This window comes from Antennarius striatus, chromosome 12 (assembly GCF_040054535.1).
Source record: "Antennarius striatus isolate MH-2024 chromosome 12, ASM4005453v1, whole genome shotgun sequence".
NCBI classification, from domain to species: domain Eukaryota; kingdom Metazoa; phylum Chordata; class Actinopteri; order Lophiiformes; family Antennariidae; genus Antennarius; species Antennarius striatus.
The window spans coordinates 20,900,479-20,925,720 of record NC_090787.1 but is presented as its reverse complement, the minus strand read 5'-3'; the positions used below and the strand labels follow the sequence as shown (position 1 = coordinate 20,925,720).

Sequence of the window (25,242 nt, the reverse complement as noted above, 5' to 3'; positions counted from 1 at the left end):
TTTTGAAGCGCCCTGACCGGAAGTTGTGTGCGTCTTATTCCGCTTGACTGCGGCTGCGCGGAGCAGCGAGGTCCGCCTGCCTTCTGCGTCTCCCACTGTTATTGAAGGCGAACGGGTAACAAACGGAGATATTCACGGTTTTCCAATGGAGAAACATTTAATCTGCTGATAAATCAGGGATTAAAGGAGGAAGAAGACGAGAGGAAGAATTTCGAAGAAGGAAAAAGGGAAGATCTGGGAGGGAATAAATCGGGATACTAGAATGCTCCAGATTTGACTGAAAGGTGAGAAAATCCTCCTGGACAGTACTTTTGATTATTGATCCCGAAGTTGTCGATGCTGGGTGAGTTTGGGTCGGCTTGAGCCGCAGCTGTGGGCTGAATGTAGGTCATTGTGTCTGTGGGCCGAGCCGAGCCGAGCCGAACCGAGCCGAGACAAACCGAGTCGGTCCGGGCCGTCCTGCAGCTGCAGGCAGGCCGCAGGCATGAGGAGGAGGAGGAGGAGGAGGAGGAGGATGAAGCTCCACAGCAAGGAGGAGGCTGTTACAGTCACCACACACATGGAACACCAAGAACACATCCTCCACTCTTATCTCACCTAATACAGTACATTCTGCACTATAAGGCGCACCTAAAAACCGTTGATTTTGTCAAAAACTGAAAGTGCGCCTTAGAGTCCAGTGCGCCTTATATATGAAAAGGGTTTCAAATGGGCCATTCATTGCAGGTGCGCCTCATAGTGCAGAAAATGCTGTAGTCCTTTTTTCAACTATGAGAGCATAAAACTCCACCCAGGCAGATCAGTGAGCTCCAGAAACGATCACCTCAGACAGTTACCCAGACCTCAGAATTATACTGACACCATCAGTGTGTTACGTTGGTCCTTCAGGATGTGGTTGGGTGACATTGGTCAAATTTTGACACCAAACTGAGTCGACACAGCTTCAGAATCAGATGCTTTGTTGTTTCAGATACAGTTTGATCGTAGCTGTTAAAGTAGCAGCTTTTCTGAATGTTAACGCGTTTGATCAGCAGATCTTAGATTCAGATCAGACTTGTGTGTGTGTGTGTGTGTGTGTGTGTGTGTGTGTGTGTGTGTGTGTGTGTGTGTGTGTGTGTGTGTGTGTAATCGGAGGATGTCGTCTTAAAACTTTTGTCGTGAGTTTCTGATTTTACAGTTCTAGACTCAAATGAACGTATGGATCATAATATTGCATCTGGCTGAATATTTTATTTATTCAATCTGTACAGCGTTGTTCATTTGGATTAATGACAAAAGGGTTGCATCATTAATCGATGATTAATTTTTAATAATCCCCATAGGGAAATTATTTTTTCCTGATTTTAAGATCAGTGTTATTCACAGATTCACCCAGTTTTTCACCCAGGGAATGAATTTGTGGTGTTTATGAAGGACTCCTACCTCCAGCAATATAATTAACTTTATCCATAACATAAGTAATCCTGAAATATTTTCCAAACCAAACCAAAACTAAAACTTGTAGTAAATGTTCATCTGTGACATGGAAAACAACTATAATATTGTCAAACAGTAATTTCTCATAAAATAAAACTTTTTAATCATATCAGATTTATCCAAAACATGATTTAAGGTTACTGAATTTCTATTTGCAATTGTAATTCAGTTTCTCTTGGACCCAAACGAATCTTCCAGCACCTCTAAATACTGTTTGATTGTTTTTAATGTAGATTTTAGCTTTATTCCCTGACAAATGAAACAAGAGTTCCTGTAAAAAAGCTGACACTTCGTCCACGTGTGTGAACTGTTTCGTCCAGTCCATTACAGCCAGACCTGCAGATCAGATTCCAGCTCCAGAGACCTGAAGAACATGGCCAGTTAATTCTAATGAAACTACACACAGATCAGAACTACACACGTAAATGTTGTTTTTGTCGCCTAATCCAACAATTGTTAAAGCACCAAATTGGTAGATCATTTTGTAAAATAGAACAAACTTACATGTTCAGAACTTTTAATGTTGGTAATGTCTAAGCCAGTCAGAACACTCAGCATGGTAGCGCATTTCATTTCAAACATACAGTACAGCAGTATTACCTTGACGCAGTTGTTTCTGCATTTGTCCTTCACCACAGCTCAAATATATTTTTTAAAAACTTATCATTGTTTGGCTGAAACACTTCTGAGAAGACAAAACTACATCAGCTGATAATTTAAGGAACTGGAAAATCAAAATGATCCAGGTGTGTAAACATTTAGGTGGCATTTTTATTTTTTTATGATCAATGGGGACCTTTTGGCCAAACAAAATATATCATAAGTCACGATGGGCTCTCTCACAGCGGAAGTGATGCAATTGTAGACATCGGGGTAAATCCATATCAGCACCGTGTATATAAATATATGGCAAGCGACAACGTAACAAACCAACATTATCACATTTATTTATCATGAAATCATCTCAAATCATGTCATCATCATCAGATTTTGCTGCTCTCCATTGCTCTCCAGTCTTCCCAGAAGGTATTCTGAATACAGATAGGTTCCTATCTTTGTGTCTACCTCCTGTGGTGTTGGAACCTCCATTCACCTCACAGGTAACCATGACTTTATCTGATTTATCGCTACATTGATCGTATTGTGTTTTAATGGCTGCCCTGACTGATGAAGGGACGGGTGTCGCCGATGACCTATGACCCCACGTGACGGAGATGCTGCAGCGCAGATTTTAAGGTGTCCTGACACCAGGGATGATGGCAGACATCAGGAAATTTTTTAATTTTAATTTTTTCCACAATGATAAAATATACATTACTTGTCAATGAGTTTCTCAAACCTTTAAGCAATAACTACAGTAAGTTAGAGAAAACTATAGAGAAAACCATTGCATTCCGACCTGATAGTCAGGTAATGTAGTATATTTTGGAGAAGTGATCAAAAATTTCAACAGCACAAGTTCAAATCCGACTACTGGCTGAAGGACTTTATGAGACCACCTGCCTGATGGTCTCGTAAATACTATGATCCACAACACAGTCAGAATCGTTAAAAAATACAACTAAAAGTCTGAGATATGATGCCGTACGGTTCACTAACTGGAAAACTAATGAAATAACTTGAGGATAAGTAAATGAGCCTGTGGGCCCCCTGAGTCTGAGGGCCACAATTGAGCATGAGGGCCAGAGAATCATCCTCAGGGCTACCAAATTATACTGAGGACCAGTGAAAGCCTTGGGATTAGTGAATGAGTCCTGGTCACCAGAGTTACTGGTGTGTGGGCGTGAGGACCAGTGAATCAGCCTTGAAACTGGTGAACGAGACTGAATGAGTTGATGAGAGCGCTTGAGTGACCGTGGAAAAGCCAGGGGGCTAGCCAACCACTCTGGGGGCTACCAAAGGACCCTAAAAGAACCCGATGGCCAGTAGGTTGAGGACCAGTGAATGATGGTGAGGGTGAGTGAATGAGCACCATGACTAGTGAATGACCCTGTTATCTAGTCATGTAGCCTGAGGGCCCATGGATGATCTTGGGGACCTGGGAATGAGCCTTACGATGAGGAAACTCTGAGACTGTGGTCTTACTTCCTGAAGTTTCCTCCATCGTTTTGATTGTTTTGTCTTTTTTCCGGTCGTAACTCATCTGATAAATCCTGTCTGGATATTAGGAATCAATTTCATGTGAATTAAAATTCAATCTCTACGTCATTGTAGCTTTGACATAGTTTGAGATAACCTGAAGGTCTACAAACATACAAACCTAACCTTTAATGGTGTGTATGTCTGTTGACAGATGTCCAGCGTTACCATGGAAGCAACCAACATCCTCCCTGTTCTAAAGAAGAAGCTGGCCTTTCTGTCAGGTATGAAAGAAAAAGATTAGATGGTGTGTCTCCATAGACGTGTGGCGCTGTCCTCTCAGTGTGTCTCTGCTGGTCCATCCTCAGGGGGCAAAGACCGGCGCAGCGGTCTGATCCTCACCATCCCCCTGAGCTCCGACCAGACCAGCATGGAGGAGCTCAGCGCCACACTGGACTACCTGCTCAGCATCCCCAGGTACACACACACACACACACACACACACACACACACACACACACACACACACACACACACACACACACTATTCAAATCATGAGATGTGGAGAAAGACTTTTTTGAGCCCCCTGTCCTCCCTAGACTTTTCTTCTTTATAAGTGAATCCCCTGCTTGGAAAATACTACACAAATCGCGCGCGTGTGTGCGTGTGTGTGTGCGTGTTTGTGTGTGTGTGTGTGTGTGTGTGTGTGTGAGTGTGTGTGTGTGTGTGTGATGTCAGTGTTTTGTCAGGTTGTTGCCAGCTTGTTTTTTTCTGCCGATGTTGGGTGACGGTTGTAGTTCTTGGCCTCCAGCCTGACAGATGATTGAGTCTCTACCGTTTCTACAGTAAACATGTTGGTGCCTTTGACTCATCACTGCAGTTTCCTTCACATCGGTAAACTCTTTTGAATTCCTGCAGGTTAAACCGGGACGCACAAAAGCTTTTAAAGCTGTTGAAGACAGAGTACGACTCTGCCATCACCTGTTTGTCCATCTGTTTGTTGTTCTGTTAGATGTTCGGTAACTTTGATGAAACGTTCTGCAGTTCTTCAGGATGTTGGACCAAATGAGAGTTTATTCTTTGGATTTCCTTATTACCTCCTTGAGCATAGTGAAATAAGTTTTATTTTTATTTACAATATTTTCCGCACTGTAAGGCGCACATAAAAGATTTAATTTTCTAAAAACAACAACAATGCACCTTATAGTCCATTGTGCCTTACATATTACACGGGCGTAGCTGGAGTCGATCCCAGCGGACTTACGTGGGGAGACTCTGGGGACGTCACCAGAGCATCAAGGAACCACACGAAAAACCGAACGACCACTCATGCACACACTCACACCTACGGACAATTCGAAACCGACCAATTAACCTGAAGTTGTTGGAGGTGGGAGGAAGTTGGAGAACCCGGAGAGAACCCATACAGACGCGGGGAGAACACTGGACTGCAAAATAATCATAAGAGTAATTGATTGTGTCTCATGATCACCATTAGAGGAAAAGGAAGAAAGGGGTTTAGAATGAAAATACATTTTCCATGCATGATACAGTAAGAAGAAACCGTCCTTTTGTCATACAGTTCTTGTTCTTGAAACCCTTCCTCTCCTTCCAGTGAGAAGTGTAAGGCTCGGGGCTTCACTGTCATCGTGGACGGACGGAAGTCTCAGTGGAACACGGTGAAGACGGTGGTGCTCATGTTGCAGGTACAGACGGACATGCGCCCCATACAGCAGCATGTGAATGCATGACTTATTCAGGAAGATGAAGATGATGATGATGACGAGTATGTGGATGCTGTTTCAGAATGTCATTCCTGCCGAGGTGTCGCTGGTCTGTGTGGTCAAACCAGATGAATTCTGGGACAAGAAGGTCACGCACTTCTGCTTCTGGAAGGAGAAAGACCGTTTGGGTTTTGAGGTGAGTCCATCGGACACAGATTAGCTGAAATTCAATAGTTGGTCGCCTTCCGGAAGCTGGATTTGTTTTATACTTTAATCCATATTTTAATCCTCATCATTGTTGATGCTTCTTCATCCATCGGTGGTCCTCTGGCTGTGGTAACAAGGTTATTGTCACCCTCCTAGTGCTCACATCCATCAGGAACACACTAGTATCTTCAGATGCGAGTTTAGTCCGTTGTGTGACTGAGTTCGTAAATTTTCCCCATATAAAATAACTCAAATCATTTTAATCCATCACAGTCTTGTAAAATAACCACAAATCCTCTAATTTATGAAAAAAACAAACATTTTTTATTAACCAATAGACATGCAGATTTTACCTGGATATAATGAATCATATGTAAGTTACGTAACCAATGATAAAGTATAAAAGAAACGCAAAAGTCATGAGAGCACACCAACTACGGTAATTCACCTCATCGCAGATTTTTGGTAGGTAGTCACATGATACCGTACGCACATTCTATTGGCTGACGGCATCCGGAAGTGCGTTGCTTTCCGAGATTCACGGAACGCAACACACTTCCCTGAGACACCAAAGTGCTTTAAACAGTCATTCAGAGTGTTTTAAAGGTAATACAGATAGAAGGGGGTTTAATATCAGTATGGGGGGGTTCATAAACGTTTAAATTACCAGAAATAATAAGATAGTTTGTCGCTACATTGCGGAATTTTGTTTTTGCGGTTGGTTCCTGGAACACATTTAACTGCGAGTAATGAGGGATTAATGTATATACGTTATGTTACCAATGATCACAGATCAAACACACGAGCCACATGTTTACTCCGTGACATTGAACTTCATGGCTAAACTCCGTGGAGGTGTGAGCTCCTTCCAGACCATCTGTTTTATAGTCTGTTTGTATTTCCAGTTTTCACTCCCGGGGGGTGGGGTGGTGCTTCTTTAACACTGTTGCCTCACACCAGGAAGGAATCCCAGTGGGCGGGGCATTTCATTCCAGAGTTAACGGGTTCTTTATGGGTCTCCTCTACTGTCCATGCAGTGACTGACCGTCCACACGCGTGAACGTAGACGTGAGTGGTTGTTGGTCCGTGTCTGTTCACCCAGTGGTGAACTGGTCACCTGCTCAGGGTGTCCCCAGTGTCGACTGGGAGGAGGTCGGTGCAGTGTGTTAACAGGACACATGTCCAAACCCGTGTGTGTGTGTGTGTGTGTGTGTGTGTGTGTGTGTGTGTGTTTGTGTGTGTGTGTGTGTGTGTGTCGTGTTCTCCTCCATCACAACAGCTTTATTGAAGGAGATCAGCAGTTGCTGTGACCCAGATTTCTGTTGGCTTTGGTGGCTCTGCCGTTGTTGCCACGGTAACAAGAGCAAGTTGTTGGGTCTGTCAGTGACTTGCAAGTTGGTGCAGATAGATAATCCATCACAGTCAGAAAAAAAACCGAGTGTAGAGGCTGCAGCAGTCAGAACGACGGAACCCCACCTCTGAGATGTCAGCATTTTATTGTGTTAAATGTTGTTTAACATTATTAGAAAGACTAAACAGTTTGACGGGAGGAACCTTTGTTGTTCTGTTTTCAGAGCAGGGCTTCAGGGCCGAGTTTGTTGCAGGAATCTGTTCTTTGGAGCAGCTGGAAGGGAATTTTCAGCAGCTTCATCTCTTTAAATTCTAAACACTTGGAAGCGACTCTCAGCTGCTGGAAGGGAGATTCCAGTGACGGCCCTGAAATGTGACTCATCTTCACTGTGTGTGTGTGTGTGTGTGTGTGTGTGTGTGTGTGTGTGTGTGTGTGTGTGTGTGTGTGTGTGTGTGTGTGTGTGTGTGTGTGTGTGTGTGTGTGTGTATGTGGATGTCACAGTAGGGTGTATGTCGTACAGCTGCTTAAAAATGTGTGGCTTTAAACACACACACACACACACACACACACACACACACACACACACACACACACACACACACACACACACACACTCACACTGAGATGAGGCCAACAGCATCTGCTGCAGTGACAGGCTGACTCCCAGCTGTCTCACTGTTTATTTGTGGAGGGACTCAAAGTGATGATGATACAGAATAAAAAGAGGCAGAGCAAACATGATACTGATACTATTACCCATCATTCCTTGTGCCTGACATTACATCATGTATACTTAACTACATTAATCCCTCGTTACTCGTGATTAATGCGTTCCAGGAGCCACCAACAAAAACAAAATTCTGCGATATAGCGACAAACTATTTTATTATTTACGGTAATTTAAATGTTTCGTCAAACAGCTGGTCCATCAACCTGAAACAAGTTGGGGTTTTTTTGCTCTTTTTGATGTCGCTGATCTCCAACAGGATGAACCTCGACCTTTCTGTGTGTCTCCACAGGTGATCCTGGTTTCGGCCAATAAACTGACCCGTTACATCGAACCCTGTCAGCTGACAGACGACTTCGGAGGAAGTCTGGACTACGACCACAGCGACTGGCTCAGCAAGAGACTAGTTAGTGTCTGTTAGGATAAATAGTTTATTATTAAATTATTATTATTATTATTACATTCTTTACACTCTAGTTTATTAGACACATATGGACCAGAACACATGCACACACACACACACACACACACACACACACACACATACACACATACACACACACACACACACACACACATGAACTCATGAACTCGGATCATTAAATCTTTTGCCTCCGTTGTCATGGTAACCAGGCGCCGCCTCAGTGAATGACTGTTTTTGTTGTTTGTTGCAGGTTTTTGAGAAGTTCACCAGGGAGTCAACGTCACTGCTGGACGAGCTGTCCATCATCAACGAGAGCGACAAGAGCAGCTCGATGGACAAAGACAAGTATGGAAGAACACACACACACACACACACACACACACACACACACACACACCAGAGTTCACCAATAAGTGTTCTTCTTTCAGATCAGCTGAATGTGTCCTTCTGCCATCGTTTGACCCTGAGACGGTCCTTCAGACGGGTAGATACGGCAAACACACACACACACACACACACACACACACACACACACACACACACACACACACACACACACACACACACACACACACACTAAGATATCTCACACCACACACTGATGCACATAAGATCATTCCATGGCAGCTCTACTGGGGAGACTTTATCCAGAAAAACAGCAGGAATGAATTTTGTTTTATTTTATTGTCACGGCTTTGGACAGAGATGTGTGTGATATGTCTCACATTTGCTGCTCGACCCTGAAATTAGCCTCATGCTAACTGGGACAAACTTGTACATGTAAGGCTGAATAGCGACTGTGGACCTGACGATACAGGACAATGGATGGATGTTTTAGCATAAAAACATTAATATATCGTTGCTGAATCATTTTATTGCGTAGCCTTGGTTACAATTAGATTTTAGTCTAATTTGTTGGTAAAATACAAACCATCAGTTTAACTGACTTCAGTCTCCGACTTTTAAAAACAAACTGACAACAAGTCAGAATTGGTTCGGGATGCCGTGTCAGCAGGTGGATCCTCCTCCACAGCATTCTTCCTGATTATGCGTTTAAAGACTGATCATAACAATAGGACACCATTACTGCCCCCTAAAGTATACAAAATAAAAATAATGTTACGAGGGTGTGTAACCTGCACTGAGTAGCATTGTTTTGCTGTTTTTTTGCAAAGTCAGTTTATTCACATTAAAGCAGTTGCGTGCGGTGAGGGGGGGCAGGTGAGGACGACCTCACCTGCCATCATGAAAAAAAGAAAAGGAAAATGGAAGAAATAAATTAAATGGTTATATTTATCCATTGATGTGTATTATAAAGTAATTTTCTGTTTAACATGTCCAATTCCAGATTATTTTTACTAAAAATCGCTGAATTTTCACATTTAACGCTGAAATACTGATCAGAAATCTGGAGTGAGACACCAGCCAGCCAAGCCTCACCATGGATTGATCAATAGATTGATCATGGATTGATCAATGACTCCACTAGCTGTGCTGGTAGCTAAACAGTGAGACCGTAATGCTAACTCTATATGTCGCTATTAAAATGTTCAAACACGTTTGATCTATGAACTAAATTCCCAAAATTGAGCTAATGTATATAATGTACAGTGTTTTTCTATCAACAACTCCATGTGTGTAACGTCTCTCTGGAGTTGAGCGGTCCTGAAACCGCTGGGAAAAGGCACCAAGTGAGGCACGCAGTTCTCCTGCCTCATGGTAGGGGGCGCTGGTGAATCCCAGGGATTCGGCTGAGGATTCCACCTTGCCTTACTATAAAAATGGAGGATTACACATCTCAACTCAAATTTTTTCGATGCTTTTGTTCAGAAGGTGCGGCTCATGGACTTCATTTATAAGTAAATGTAACATAAAAACATGCAGGTAACAACATAACAAGTTTTTTAATCCAATGTGCTTATTTGTGTGTTAGTTTGTACGTGTAAATAATTCTGCTCTGAGACTTTAAACATAACCCACTCACTGTTGATAATTAAATGGTGAATTAGCTAAACTGTAGGTTAATATGTTTGATAATCTGATTAGGATGAAATCAGTGCCTCACCAGCATGAACCTCACTGCGCGTCGCTGCATTAAAGGTTTGACACAGGATCACAATGTAGAACCAAAACTCCAAATTAATTTTATAAATGATCACAATCTTGTACAAAGACAAATACAAAGCATGAATTTGGATTTTTAACATGAAATATTTTCAGATTTTGTTCATTTTTACATTGATTTCATTCCAGTTTTAAGATATTCTCATTTTGGATTGGAGGACAATGTTTTGGCTCCTCCAACAGGAACAGCATCCTCAGTTGTTCAGGGGGTGGAATGTATCTAGTGGACATAAAATCAAAATGTCTCTCACTGTTGAATAAATTGAAAAATCCATAATCTGCTCCCCCTCTTTAGCCCTAAATTTAGTAAAATTGAAAACCACTGGGGCCAATAATCAGTCACAGACGCTTGTAGGACCCGAGTTGAGTATTGCAGGTAGGACAGGTGTGAACGACGTCTTTCAGTCGCTTCACACAGAACGGGATCAGACAGCAACCCAGAGCGAAGCCAAAGACGCAGAGTCCTGTGCAGAGCAGGAAGGTGAGCAGACCGGAGGAGTAGTCCACCTTGGACAGGACCGTCATTCGGCACTTAGGACAGAAGATCTGGACGGGGCTGTCTCCCAACTGGGCGGGCACAACATGTAAATTTGCAATCATTCCTAAACAACAGACTGCAGCGTTATCAGTAGTGTAAAGGTTTGTGACGGTACGATTGTCTCCATCCTTGAAACCGTTCTAATATATACAGTACACATCATAGGAGACTTTGATGTCTTTGAGACTTTACATCAAAAGGCAGTCAGACACGCAACATCCTGCGACACCCCTGAAATCAACATTTTACCCTGAACCTACACATTTTTGTGCCTCTGGCTTCCTGAAAATGTTGCTTTTTGTTTAGTGATAATATCTCATCGGGTTTCAGAGACGTGTACCTAAAAAGGTATAAAAGTGAAAATTTGACCTTGATCTAATTTTTCAAGGTCAAGGTTGTGATCTAATTTTCATCCCCTTGCCTCCCTGAATATAACGCCTTTGGTTTCGTCTTTCTATCTTATATGTCTACATGGCCTGAGATATGGGCAAATTGTTTTTACAAAAGTTGACATTTGACCTTGACCTAGTTTTCTCAAGGTCATCATCTCATTTCTATCCCCTTTAATGTGCTTTTTTGTTTCATCTTTCTATCTGCATCGGTTGTGAAGATATTTGGTGGACGAACGGACGAACACTGACAATTACAATCCTTCACCGCTTTGACCTGGGATGTAATAATCAACATATAAAATAAAAATATAAAATGAGTCAGTGAAACGCTGCTCTGCAGCTCGTGACAGTTGGTGGTCGACAGACTGACTGAAGGGTTGCTATGGTGTCGGAGGCGTCTATTAGTCGTGACTCTGTGGTGACAGAGCATTTAGAGCGTGAGATTAACAACTCTCCATCCAACACTTGCTCTGCTGTGAACGCTTCTGATGGGATTGAATGGAGTGTAACGGTGCATCTTATTGGTCAGTCCGTCAGCAGTGACCCCATTTAGAGGAAACAAGTCAGTGGGGGCTGGAGTTGATCGACACGTGAAGACGTGACGGTCTCTATTTCCGGATGTGAAAGCAGGCTTTGTTCGCGGCGCCGCGCTCCTCGTTCTAGCGGCTCCTTTCATAACCTATCAGCGTGTGTCATTGTTCCTGACGCCTTCATGACCTTCATGACCCCGGTCTGTCCTTCTGTCTGCAGGTCATGAGCTGCTGTCGGAGCTGCAGCAGCGGCGCTTCAACGGTTCGGAGGGAGGAGGAGGAGGACAGGGAGGTGAGGAAGGCGGTTCACTAATCACTGTTATATATAGGATCATGTGGAACATGTGCAAAACATCCAGTTACAGGTAGTCCTCAACCTACAAACACAATTGGTTCTGAGACGTTGTTGGTGAGTCCTAATCTATTAAATTCTAATCTATAATCTCCATTTGAGGTCATTTAACTGTCATTAAATACTAAATGCTAAAATAAAATACTGTGGAGGTTTGCAGGAACGAGGCAAGGGTGCGGGTGAGTTCAGGGTATTTATTCACAAGTGTCTCACAACAACCAACACAGTTCCTTTAAATACCCGCTTCCTCTATCACACCCTTTAACCCCGTGACGTCACACCTCCCTTGTGCCTGCCTGGTGTGAGACAGCTCTCCCAAGTGTCCACTACACAAGCCCCCCCCCGAACATCCAGAACAGGCCAACCACCGAAAAAGTCTCAGCCTAGCACGGGCGGCCTGATAATGCGGCCACAACGGTTACGCCTAACAGCGGGCAGAGGCCGTGCAGGGGTCGTGCAGGGGTCGGGGGCAGCTCCTCTGGCCGGCGGGCTGGCTTAGAGGCACGACCTGAAACAAAAGCAGAAGTTTTTACGTGATGAAACAAGGGGCAGGCGGCCGCGGCGCGGGGGCTGAGCCACCTCGACGGGTTCCTCTGACAGTTGATGCGCAGCCTTAAGGCGGTCCACAGAAACCCGCTCTGAACGTCCCCCCACTTCCACTGTGAGGGACTCAATCACCCTGAAGGGCCCGTCATAAGGAGGCCGGAATGGAGAACGGTGAAAACGTATTCCGCAGCGAGAAGGTCCTTCGGGATGTACGATCTGGGGAGACAGTGGTGGACAGGCACAGGGACACAAACACGGTCAGCATTGGGGGGCACGGGCCGGGGAACCACTGCTGGCCTGGGGGCCGAACCCTCCGGCAGGAACTCCCCAGGGACCCTCAGCGGCTGGCCGTAGACAAGCTCCGCTGATGAAGACCGCAGGTTCTCCTTTGGAGCGGAACGCAGGCCGAGCAAGACCCATGGCAGTCGATCAATCCAGTTGGTGTCTGTGAGTGCGGCTCGAGGCGCTGCCTTCAGGGACCGGTGAAAACGTTCGCACAGCCCATCGGCCTGTGGGTTGTACGCCGTGGTGCGATGGAGCTTCACGCCCAAGCTCCCCGCTACTGCCGTCCAGAGCTCAGAGGTAAACTGTGGCCCCTGGTCGGATGTCAGGTCAGAGGGTGTACCAAACCTGGCCACCAAGGCAAAAATGAACGCCCGGGCAACCTCCACTGTTGCGGTGGAACACAGGGGCACCACCTCCGGCCACCTGGTGGTCCTGTCCGCCATGGTGAGGAGGTGAGTAAAACCCCCAGATGGGGGAAGCGGATCCACCAGGTCCATGTTGACGTGGTCAAACCGTTTCTGTGGGATGAGAAACGGCTCCAGAGGTGCTTTAGTGTGTTTGTGCACCTTGGCACGCTGACAGGGCACGCAGGCAGCAGCCCAACCCCGGACGTCCTTCTGGAGGCCCCGCCAGACGAACCTTGCCCCCGCCAGCTTTACCGAAGCTTTAACGCCCGGGTGTGAAAGGGCATGCACAGAGTCAAAAACCCGGCGGCGCCAGCTGGAGGGGACCAAGGGGCGGAGCTACCCTAGGAAAATGTCACAGAGAAGCGTGGCCCCTAAGCCCTGAAAGCCACATCCTCCAGGTGCAGCCCAGTCTCGGCCATCCGGAACGCCTGGACCTCCCTGTCTGTGAGATGGTCAGCGGCCATGGCAGAGTAGTCCACCCCCAAATGTACAGAGGTGACCTGTGCTCTGCAGAGGCAGTCAGCAACCAGGTTATCCTTCCCTGCCACATGGCGAATGTCAGTTGTAAGTTCCAAAATGGCAGAGAGGTGGCGCTGCTGCCTCGCAGACCACGGCTCAGTGGTCTTGGCCATGGCAAAGGTGAGAGGCTTGTGGTCCACAAAGGCGGTGAAGTCGCGGAGCCAGCAGCTCCCTGTCAAATGTACTGCACCGCCGCTCACCGTCCCTCAGCGTCCGGCTGAAGGAGGCCAGGGGCTGCCATGCGCCTCTCACCCATACTCACAGACTGCCCCCACCGCAGAATCTGAGGCATCTGTCGTCAGGGCCACAGGAGCAGCAGCTGATGGGTGTGCCAGCAGGGCTGAATTGGCGAGTGCAGCCTTGGCGTCCTCAAAAGCCTGCACCCTCTCCGGCGACCAGTCCACAGGTGCGCTGGCCTTTTGACCCTTCAGCACCTCGTACAGTGAGGTGAGCTGCCCTGGGAATGAACCGGTTGTAAAAGTTCACCATGCCGAGGAACTCCTGCAGGGCCCTAACAGTCCGGGGTTGAGGAAAGGCAGAGACGGTCTCAACCTTGGCAGGCAGGGGGACAGCTCCCAGGGGTGAGACACGGTGTCCCAAGAAGTCAATAGCAGCCTGGCCAAGTGTCAGTTTGGCCAGGCTGTTCACAATCAGTCCATGTTCACTTAACCGAGCAAACAGCAAACCAAGATGTGACAGGTGCTCGTCAACCGAAGCACTGGCCACCAGGATGTCATCCAGGTAAACGAAAATAAAGGGCATGTCTCGCAGGACGGAGTCCATCATCCTTTGAAAAGTCTGCGCTGCCCCTTTAAGGCCGAACGGCATCCGCTAAAACTCGAATAATCCGAACGGAGTGATGACAGCAGTCTTAGGAATGTCCAGCGGGTGGACTGGCACCTGATGGTAACCCCGCACCAAATCCACCTCCGAAAAGATTACTGCCCCCGCCAGGTGCACAGAGAAATCCTGGATGTGCGGGACGGGGTACCTGTCCGGGGTGGTGGCATTATTGAGGCACCGGAAATCCCCGCAGGGACGCCAACCCCCCTCCCGCTTCGGAACCGTATGCAGGGGGGATGCCCATGGACTGTCTGAGCGGCGCACGATGCCGAGCTGCTCCTTTGTGGCAAATTCTCGGTATCCAGACGCCGTGGCGGGTGAAAACCGGCGGACCAGCTGTGGTGATGTGATGCTCCACACCATGCTTCGCGACCACAGCCGAGAAAGTCGGGATGGTCAGGGCCGGAAACTCAGCAAGGAGCCGCTGATATAATTTCCCCTCTAGCGAGGATGTTGGCGAGCGGCGCGGCGCTCCCCAGCGTGCAGGGGTAGGTGGCAAACGAAACAGCGTCAATCAGGCGGCGATTCACTACGTCCACTACCGAGACAGAAGCCACAATAAACTCCCACCCGAACCGTCGTCCATTAAAAGACACAGCCACAAACCTTGAGCAGAGGGTGCGAATGGCCGTCCCGTTCGCAGCGTCGAACGGAGGTCCGACGCCGCCAGCCAGGGCATCCGTGGCTGCTGGCGTCAGCCACGGATGTCGATGCCCAGACAACTCGTACTCCACGAAAAGCAGCCGTTGCGCCAGTGCCCACAGCTGCTACTGAGCACCAGCCCTGGCGTTTCCCTGGTTGCAGAAGGAGCAGGGCAGAATACAGCGCCTTGCCTTGGCTTCATATCGGCGATGATAAAAACAGAGCTCCCGATTGTCTGTCCGGCGCACCGCCACGGCTGACGCAGCCCCATCCTTTGGCGGGGGCTGTGGCTGTCCCGGGAGCACCGCGTCCACGTGAGAGCAACGGGACGCCAGCAGAATCCTGTCGCCCTCCTCCGCCAACCCTCGGTAATCCTTCGTGCGCGTGAGAGCAGTTGTGGCGAGAGCCGTGCGCACTGGCGGTGGAAGCTGGCGGAGGAACAGCTGGATAAAGAGGAAGGAAGTATCACTGAATCCCATCAGCGCCAGCGTGTTCTCCATCCGCTCCGTGGGCTTTGCGTCCCCCAAGCCGTTGAGCGACAGCAGCCGCTCCGCCCGCTCGGCGTCGGATAGCTGGAACACCTGCAGCAACATGGCCTTCAGCGCGCCGTACTTCCCGGTCAGCGACGGGTCTTTCAGCTGCCCCATGATGCGGTGGGTGGTGGAGGAGTCCAGACCTGAGACCACATGGAAATACCTGGTCTCATCGGCTGTGATCCCACGGAGGTGACACTGGGCCTCGATATGTTGGAACCAGGGATCCGGGTTGTGCTGACCAGAAACAATTACAGGACATAAAAACAACGCATAATAAATAAAATATTGTAGTATTGTAATGTAACTTTAACATCTCTACCTCTGCTGAATGAATTTTATCCTGGGGGGTGTAGAGACTAAATCCAGCTTTAATCCTCTGAGGTGTTCCACCACACTGACGTGAGTGACCCAATGATGTCACTTCCTGGTCATCAAAAGTCAGACACGCCCCCTTTACGTAATCTTTTTTCTTTCCATGAAGTTTCTCAGTGAACTCGATCAATAGTTAACATCAAATGGCAATTCAGTTTTCAGTAGTTGAACCTGACCGGCCAAATTTGGTTCCTTCATCATTTGTTTCCTGCAAATATCTTCCCTTTGGGGATTTATAAAGTTGATTCGTTGTTTTAATCTTAATCTTAAACCTACAGGAGGACGGTCCTGTCAATAATTAAATATGAAATAACTCAGCAGATATCAGACTGCTGATATCTGCTGAGTTATTTTGACACAACGTGTGAAATCTGACTCTTATGATGTTAATGTTGTGCTGCCCGTTTCTCCTGCAGGTCCAGCCTGGCGTCCGATGGAGGAGGAGCTTCTGGCTCAGCCTCAGGTGATGAAGCTGCTCGACTCGCTCCGGGAGCAGTACACCCGGTACCAGGAGCTCTGCAGGCAACGAAACAAACGCACCCAACTGGACGAGATCCACGCCAAGGTCATGCAGGTAGCTCACGCCTCCATCTGTGTGTGAAAGGCGATAAAAAGTGTTTTAGGTGAAGTTCAGGAGACGGTGGTGAGGACAGTCATGATGGATGGATTAGAGACAGTGGTGCTGTTTGTAATGGGACACGCCCAAAGGAGGAGGAGAAAACATGAAAATGTTTGATCAACATATCATTTCAGCAAAATGTTGTTTTTCAAATTCATGTCAAAAGATAAAGATAAATTTCTTGTTCATAGATAGTGAAACAGAGTGAAAGTGGTTTACTGTGGCGACCAAGGATGATGGGTAAATGTCTGACTTGGAGAACGAGCTAAGGTTGCCATGGTGACCAAAAAATATCGGTCATTAGCCTGGAGGATTGGGGATGGGAGGATTGGCCTATTTCTGGTTTGTGTGTCAGAAGCATCGCTGACCTGATAAATACAAGTATATGATAATACTGAGACACACACACACACACACACACACACACACACACACGGTCCAGATGTTACTTTAGTGTATAAAATTGTAGTAGAAAAAAAAACCTAAAATCAATTCTGATCAGTGTCAATGATTTTAATTTGTTATTGATAAACAGGAAGCATTTTCAACAAATTCTGTAATTTTATGCATATATATATAATGTAGTTTTTTTATTGTAAACAGAAATGGAAAGTTAAATCTGTGTGGGGCTTTTCCACACCCGGTTCAAGGGCCTCTGGGTAACGTAAGAAAATTATGTTTTATAAATTTGGGCTATACAAATAAAAGAGCATCTTTGGTATTCCCTCTCTCTGCGTGGTTCAGTCCTGGTTGCAGTGTTGTGAATGTTAAAAGCCAACATATTTCAGCTTTTCTGGCTCCAAATCATTTTTGAAATGTATTTCTACGTACAGGTAGTCCTCAACAAATGAACAAAATTGGTTCCGAAAGGTTGTTGGTAAGTTGAATTGTTTGTAAGTTGTTAATTAATCAAATTTTAATCTATAATCTCCATTTGAGGTCATTTACATGTCATTACTACTCTAAATATGGAAGTGAAAAAAATTCCCTAAGACTGACCAGAAACCATTGCAGGACATAAAAACTAGACATAATAAATACAGGTACAGGTTTATTTCGAGTTGTGCCGTTCTCCGTTATACATCGATTTTCACGATTCAAGTTTAAGTCATTTCACTCGACGTCTGTCCACCACAAATACTGGACTCTTAAAATCACTGGAAAACTGTTAAAGGCACATAATATCATGTCACTGTACAGTAAATATTAATTTTTAAGAAACCTATAGAAGAAGAAACATTATTGATCTCACAATGGAGAAATAATTTTTTCCACTTATAGCTGATATACATGCATCTACAGTATACAATTGTGTATACGTAATATTCATGATGATGAAGTCGAATGTATGTTGAGGGCTACCTGTATATGTGTATATATATATATATATATATATATATATATATATATATATATATATATATATATAGCAGCTGGATAGTACAGTGGTTAAGTCAACTGACTTGAATACAGGAGTGAGGATCCTTAGGCAAGACCCTTAATGCTATACGAGCCTACCTCAAAAATATGAGTGAACACAATAGAGACAGAGTCATACCGGCTCGGACGTCGCCCGGGTTAACAAGGTCCGCGTCCGATGCTAGGGAACCAGGGCAATCTGATGAGAAATGGGCTACTGGAACAAGACACACATGGACAAGGGCGGAGAATACGGAGTTGTTGGAATGCTACTACACAAGTAATCCCAGAGAGAGGGGATATATGGGGCGGATGTGGGACCGATGGATGCTTTGAAACCCACAATCAAGGCTAACAAAGAAACAGCTGTTAGCCCAGTGTTCCAACATCCGTAACCGAAAACTGCTGTCACAACTAGAGATCGATGAAATACTACAACAATGCTACGGCAAGGGGGAGCCAGGACGCCAGGTCAGCGGGGGGATATCACCCCCCCCCCACAATCCAAGATTGGGTACCAAGCCCCAAGAGACATAGACAGCCTCAATACAAGAGCTGCTGACCTGCGAAGGAAGATCGTGACCCAAATGGAAACCTGGAGCCTCCGACAAATACCGAAGCTAAGTTGTCAAGTACCTTCAGAAGATCTGCTAGAAGATGTGAATGCTACAATAAGAACCATCCCCACAGGGAACATAACTGAGACCAACCAGCAAAGGTGTACTCTCAGTGGCAGGGAAATAGCATCCGGCCAGACCCACCAAGAGCTGAGGTGGAGAAATACTGGAAGGGCATATGGGAAAGAGTAGCATCACACAACACCGATGCCCAGTGGCTAGTGGACCTGAGGACTGACCACAGCTGCCTCCCAGAACAAGAACCAGTAACCATCTCAATGGCAGACATCCAAGAAAGAGTGTCAAAGATGAAGAGTTGGTCAGCACCGGGCCCCGATATGATCCATACATACTGGCTAAAGAAGCTGACAGCACTCCATGAGCGGCCAATAACCTGTCTCAGTACAACATGGAAGCTCCTGTCAGGCATCATGGCCGCTAAGATGAGTAGGCACATGGATCAATATATGAGCGGGGCACAGAAAGGAGTTGGTAGTAACACCAGGGGAGCCAAGCACCAGCTACTGGTGGACAGAGCAGTACACAGAGACTGTAAGAATAGGCAGACCAACTTGTGCACCGCCTGGATAGATTACCATAATATATATATATATATAATATACTGTATATATATAGTAATCTATCCAGGCGGTGCACAAGTTGGTCTGCCTATTCTTACAGTCTGTGATAGCTCCAGCCATGCAGCTGGGGCCCCAGAGAGTTTTTCCACAGCATCAGAATTTACAGTATTTTCCGGTCTATAAAGCACAACTAAAGCCTTTAATTGTCTCAAAAACCGACAGTGCGCCTGTGTGGAAAATACTGTGATGGTTTAAATATAAAGGTCACCATTGCAGAATAAATTCTTATTCCTCCTCATCCAGTTCTCTCGAGGAAAAGGAGAAAAACAGGCTTTCACTGCGCTACGAATCACTCGTCTCATCTCACTGAGATCGTCCTGAAGCCGTGTTTCTTCTTTCTCTCTCAGGTGGTCACCTGGCTTCAGGGTCCGGGTTCAGAGCTGCTGAAGACCCAGCAGGAGATTGGAGACTCGATACGAGCCGCCCAGGCCCTGCAGCAGAAGCACGAGGAGATCGAGAGCCAGCACAGCGTAATGCAACACGCAGCACATACATGACGCAAACTCATGAATGACACGAGTTAACACTCCATACTTTGATCCATGCTGGACTTGAACCGACCACCCTGTAGTCGTTGGATGACAGTCCTACCGCTGAACCTTATGACTATGTGACAGTCAGCTGTTCTCAGTGCAGTGGCGATCACGAGGACGGCACTGATTCTGTGTCTGCGTGTGCAGGAGTGGTTTGCGGTGTACGTGGAGTTGAACCAGCAGATTGCTGCCTTGCTTGTGGCTGGAGAAGAGGAGGACGTGGTGGAGCTGAAGGCGCTGCAGCAGCAGCTGAGTGACGTCTGCTACAGGCAGGCGGCGCAGCTGGAGGGCCGGCAGAACGTCCTGCAGGCGGCGCAGGGCTTCCACAGCACCACCCAGGAGGTAACGCCCCGGGGCAGAAGCTGCTGGGGTGGATGTTTGTGCACCCACTAAACAGCTGGGTCTTTCTTTTATATTATTTTCTTCATGAGATGAACTTATGGATGTGCAAACTTACAACTAAAACCTCAAGAGGTAGAGATGTTAAAAAAACATTATGGTACTGCAGTATTTTATTTCCTTATGTGTTGTTTTTATGTCCTGTTATTGTTTCTGGTCAGTCTTGGAGAATAGTACAGTATTTTCCGCACTATAAGGCGCACCGTTAATGAATGGCTTATTGTAAAACTTTTTTTCATATATAAGGTGTTTTGGATTATAAGACATACTGTCAGTTTTTGAGAAAATTAAAGGCTTTTAGATAGATATAATATATATCTTCTCATCTTCTCACAAGATAAAATACTGACAAAAAATACAAATAAATACACATGGCAGTGACTGACACAGACAAAAAGACGTTACCCAAATTACATAATTTCATAATTAACATAATTAACTATAAAAGTACACCTAAATAGAAAGGAAGCATAAGGAAATGAAAGAAGCATAATAAGACATAGAAGGAGCATAGGAAGAAGATATAAGAATAAGTGAATGAACTGAACTGTAAGCTGACACCAAGGACCCCCGCAAAGTATTCCACAGGTGTGGAACACCATAGGTGCGCCTTATGGTGCGGAAAATACTGTACTTTAGTATTTGGAGTAGTAATGGCATTTAAATGACCTCAAACGGAGGTTTTAGATCGAAATGTATTAAATAACGACTTACAAACAATTCAGAACCAATTGTGTTTGTAAGTTGAGGACTCCCTGTGTCCGTCTCTCCAGTTGTCCCAGCAGCTGGACGGTCTACTGGGCATGCTCTGTGCCGACGTGGCTCCAGCTGACGGACCTTCGATTCAACAGAATCTCAAACTGTTGGAAGAGAAGCTGCAGACTGTCGGTTCGTTCTGTCATGAAAGTTTCTCTAAAATTATGAAAGAGTTTTAAATGATTAAACGTTTACATCCATGAACCCTCCCCCTCTGCACCCTCCGTTGCAGAGGCAGGCCTTACCTCTCTACGTCAGAAGGGGGCGCTGTTGCTGGAGCAGATGTGCGGACAGCAGTCGTGGTCGCTGGAGGAAACGGAGAGTCCCGCTGGAGAACAGCCGGAGAACGTTCAGCACATCCAGGCAGTGATGGAGGAGATGCAGCTCCGCAAGCAGAGGTACGAGTCACGCACTTCCTGTTGGCTGTGGTGGTTACCGGGTTTGTGAATGTAATATAGTATTTATGATCACGTGTGCGTGTTTTGCAGATGTGAGGACATGGTGGATGTGAGGAGGCTGAAGATGCTGCAGATGGTTCAGTTGTTCAAATGTGAAGAAGATGCTCTCCAGGCAGGACACTCACTGACCACAGGATAGAAAGACTCACAGCAGTGCGTCTGTATGCAGATGACATGATGGTGTGTGTGTGTGTGTGTGTGTGTGTGTGTGTGTGTGTGTGCGCGCAGGCAGTAGAATGGCTCGGTGAGCTGCTGGATGCCCTGTTGAAGACCCACGTCAGACTGGGCGACGACGCTCAGGAGACCCGGAACATGTTGGACAAACACAGGAAGTTTGTAGACGTGGCTCAGGTGAGATTCGTTACAGGTGTTTGATTTATCGATCGGTCCATGAAGAAACTATCAGAGCTCCTGAAAGCTGACTGTCCTCCTCAGAGCACCTATGATTACGGCCGTCAGCTGCTGCAGGCGACCGTCGTCCTGTGCCAGTCGCTGCGCTGCACCACCCGCTCGTCCGGAGACACTCTGCCGCGCCTCAACCGGGTGTGGAAACAGTTCACCGTCAGCACCGAGGAGAGGCAGCAGAGGCTGGAGATGGCTCTGAGCTTCCACACCGCCGCTGAAAAGGTGGGACGGGCTGGGCGTTACGTCGCCGTCGTTGTTAGTGTTAATAGCAGTGAGAGCTGCTGCAGAGGAACAAACCACAGCCTTACCTGTGTGTCACGTGTGTGTCGTGTGTGTCAGGTGTTACAACAGGACTGTGTGGATGTGGACTCTCTGGATGAAGTCGACTCGACGGGGAAAACTCTGCTGGACAGACTGACCACACCTGTCATCTTCCCTGATGGGTATGTGAACACACACACACACACACACACACACACACACACACACACACACACAGGGGCCCTGTGAGCATGCAGGTAATGGAGGGGTAGAGCAGCGGGCATTGACTTCGTGGTGCACCCAATGAGCAGCTTATAAAGGGGACGCTGCCTTGCTCAAGGGCGCCTCGGCAGTGCTCAGGAGGTGAACTCACACCTCTCTTTGCCAGTTCACACTCCGAACTTTTTTTGCCCAACACGGGTCTTGAACCCGTGTCCCCCATCCCGTGTCCGGTCTCAGCTGATGTTGGATCCATCCGCCCCCTACTGGTGGTGTCGTGAAGCACAGCTCGTATGTCGCATTTTTGCTGTATGTTGGATGCAAATAAGGACAGAGCAACGATGTTTCGAGGTGTTACTGTATATAACACTTTCTAAACCGTCCAGTCTGATATCACCACCTTTGAACTTTTTTGGTCCCAACCAGCTTGTGAGAAAACAGATGATGTCGTAGTGACGTAGTGACGTAGTGTCTGTGTCATCATCTGTTGCGGTGCTGAGCAGGTAGCGTAGCTGGATATTGAGATATATTACACCTGGTAAAAGCTGCTTCCTGCATCTTAAATTAGTGGATCGTGAGGCGAAAACTATCAGAGTCAACAGTCCCAGGAGCGCTGTGGTTACCCCACGAAACGATTACGTTCTGTAAGGGATTTTAAGTAGACACCCTGATAAATGTAGACTAGACCACGTGTCAAACTCAAGGCCTGGGGGCCAAATGTGGCCCTCCACATCATTTTCTGTGGCCCGCGAGAGCATAAAAGGTGAGGGTGTCTAAAAATAACGTCAAAAACTGTGCTTTGACCAAAAACTACATTTCCCACAATGCAGTAGTTCAGCCCATTTTAACTCTGACAAAAATGTTGTGAACAAAGTTAATGTCATAACTTGTGTCTGATGTTATTTTTCTTTATTGATTGATAGTTTGATCCTTGATTGATGGAGTTCTGTGGGTTTAATAACCTGACAAATGAAAAGGATTTATGTTAGAACAGAGAAACAAACATGTTTTTTCTGTCTAACTGTAATGTTTGGAACTAGAATCAGTCAGAAATTCAGTTATTTAACATTAAGGAGTAGTTACATTTAGTTACATTACACTGAGTTACATTTAGTTACATTTATTAGTTACATTAAGGAGTAGTTACATTTAGTTACATTACACTGAGTTACATTTACTTACATTTATTAGTTACATCTGGCCCTTATGCTGATGTTGCCCTCGGTGAAAATGAATTTGCACCCCTATAAATCTAGAAATATTGATCACAGCAGCTTCTGAACCTAGACTTCAAACCCCATAAATTGACTGTCGACACGTTTCAGGCTTCTAACTCAAACTGATGTCGTTTCAGGACCGAACAGTTTTTTGGGAGCCCCACTGAAACGGCAGCAGCAGCAGAAGCTGTCAAAGAGCGCCTCCTGCTGGTGGAGGAGCAGCGCCTACAGCTGCAAGAGCCAGGACTTCACAATAATGATGATGACGATGAGGAGGAGGAAGAAGAGGTGGAGGACGTGCTGAACGGGCAGGAGGTGTCGAGGCTGGATGTGATTGGAGAGGAACTGAGTGAGAAAGAGGAGGAGGAGGAGGAGGAGGCGGGGCAGCAGGATGAAGACTTGCAGACAGCGATGCAGGGCTGCTAATGGATTGCTGATGACGTCACATCGAGTAGAAGGGCAGCTGACGGATTTAAACCAAAACCTCAACTGAAGATGAGGAAGGCTCTAATTTGGTCGTGCCTGTTTGACTGCAGCAGGTCGTTTTTCCTGAATTTTCTTTACAGACTACACTTCCCATCAGCCTCAGTGCTTATCCTCCCCGAATGAGGATCAACACGTTCTGCAGAAACTGTGACAGCTTTGCCTCTTCTTCCTCTGGGAGAACAGCGTCCCCTACTGGTCAGCCATTCAACAGATTTCCTTCCAAATGTGATTCATTTGGTCACAAATGTGAAATACTGGAAATATTTACTGGAATAATTAATATTCGAATGTCTGGATGCTCATTTTGATGATGATGATCATCAACTGTTAAATAGTTTGGGTTGGACTTCTCTTAACTCCTTTGCTTCCAAGCGAGCCACTCATTCCTTAAAGACAAAGCTTCCATGGTGCTATCTCTATTACCGATGATCATCTCTCCAATATTCCCACTAAATGTTACACATCAGTTCCTTTATGGGTCCAAACAGCCAAACTGTGACTGAAACAAAGCAGCGATGAACATGTTATCTTAGTTCCTGCCTGTTATCAGAGGACAATGTTAAATAAAGGGGCGCTAACTCAGCAGAAACGTATATAAAATTCAAGTGCTTGCTCAGTGCGGTAATTTATGCTCCGGTTTAAGCGCACATTCCATTGCATTTCATTGTAAAAACACTCTGAAGTCTTCTACTTGAAACTTCAGCTTCAGGATTCTGGGGTGCACACATTCTTAAGGAGACAATAAGAACTTCTGAGCATGAATAATGGATAATAATTACAATAAAATATCCAGATTTGACCCCTATTATAGGATTAGACCAGCAAATACCAAAGTGGAATAAAGATGAACTGGTTTCATAACATTAACTGATGGTGAACGTCCTTCAACACGTGGACCAAGACAGTGGAGATCAGACCCGAGCTGCTCGTCTGGTGACGTGGCTGCAGCTCTGAGACCGACTTTTTGCCGACACGACGTCAGAACCGACAGATTTCCGTTTTACAAGCAAGCTTGATGTAATTGGTTGGTTTTGACCAATGATGGCTGCTGTTGTTACATGTAACTGCTAAATGATGCATCTTGTTTTATCCTTTAATTCCAATGACATCCTCTTTTAAATAAACAAGTGATTTGAA

The 25,242-nt window shown here is 46.1% G+C and overlaps 1 protein-coding gene across 1 annotated transcript; it reads left to right on the top strand.

Moving 5' to 3' along the window:
- The first annotated feature begins 55 nt into the window (after nt 1-55).
- Nucleotides 56-25,242, top strand: sestd1 (SEC14 and spectrin domains 1). Its single transcript, XM_068329128.1, has 19 exons — nt 56-284; nt 3,770-3,839; nt 3,924-4,032; nt 5,172-5,262; nt 5,363-5,476; nt 7,858-7,971; nt 8,240-8,334; nt 8,418-8,473; nt 11,794-11,865; nt 16,492-16,649; nt 19,719-19,841; nt 20,052-20,246; nt 21,077-21,191; nt 21,292-21,457; nt 21,548-21,629; nt 21,746-21,868; nt 21,953-22,144; nt 22,262-22,365; nt 23,757-25,242. Exons 2-19 carry the CDS (start codon nt 3,770-3,772, stop codon nt 24,043-24,045), a joined length of 2,268 nt encoding a protein of 755 aa, XP_068185229.1. The 5' UTR covers nt 56-284; the 3' UTR covers nt 24,046-25,242.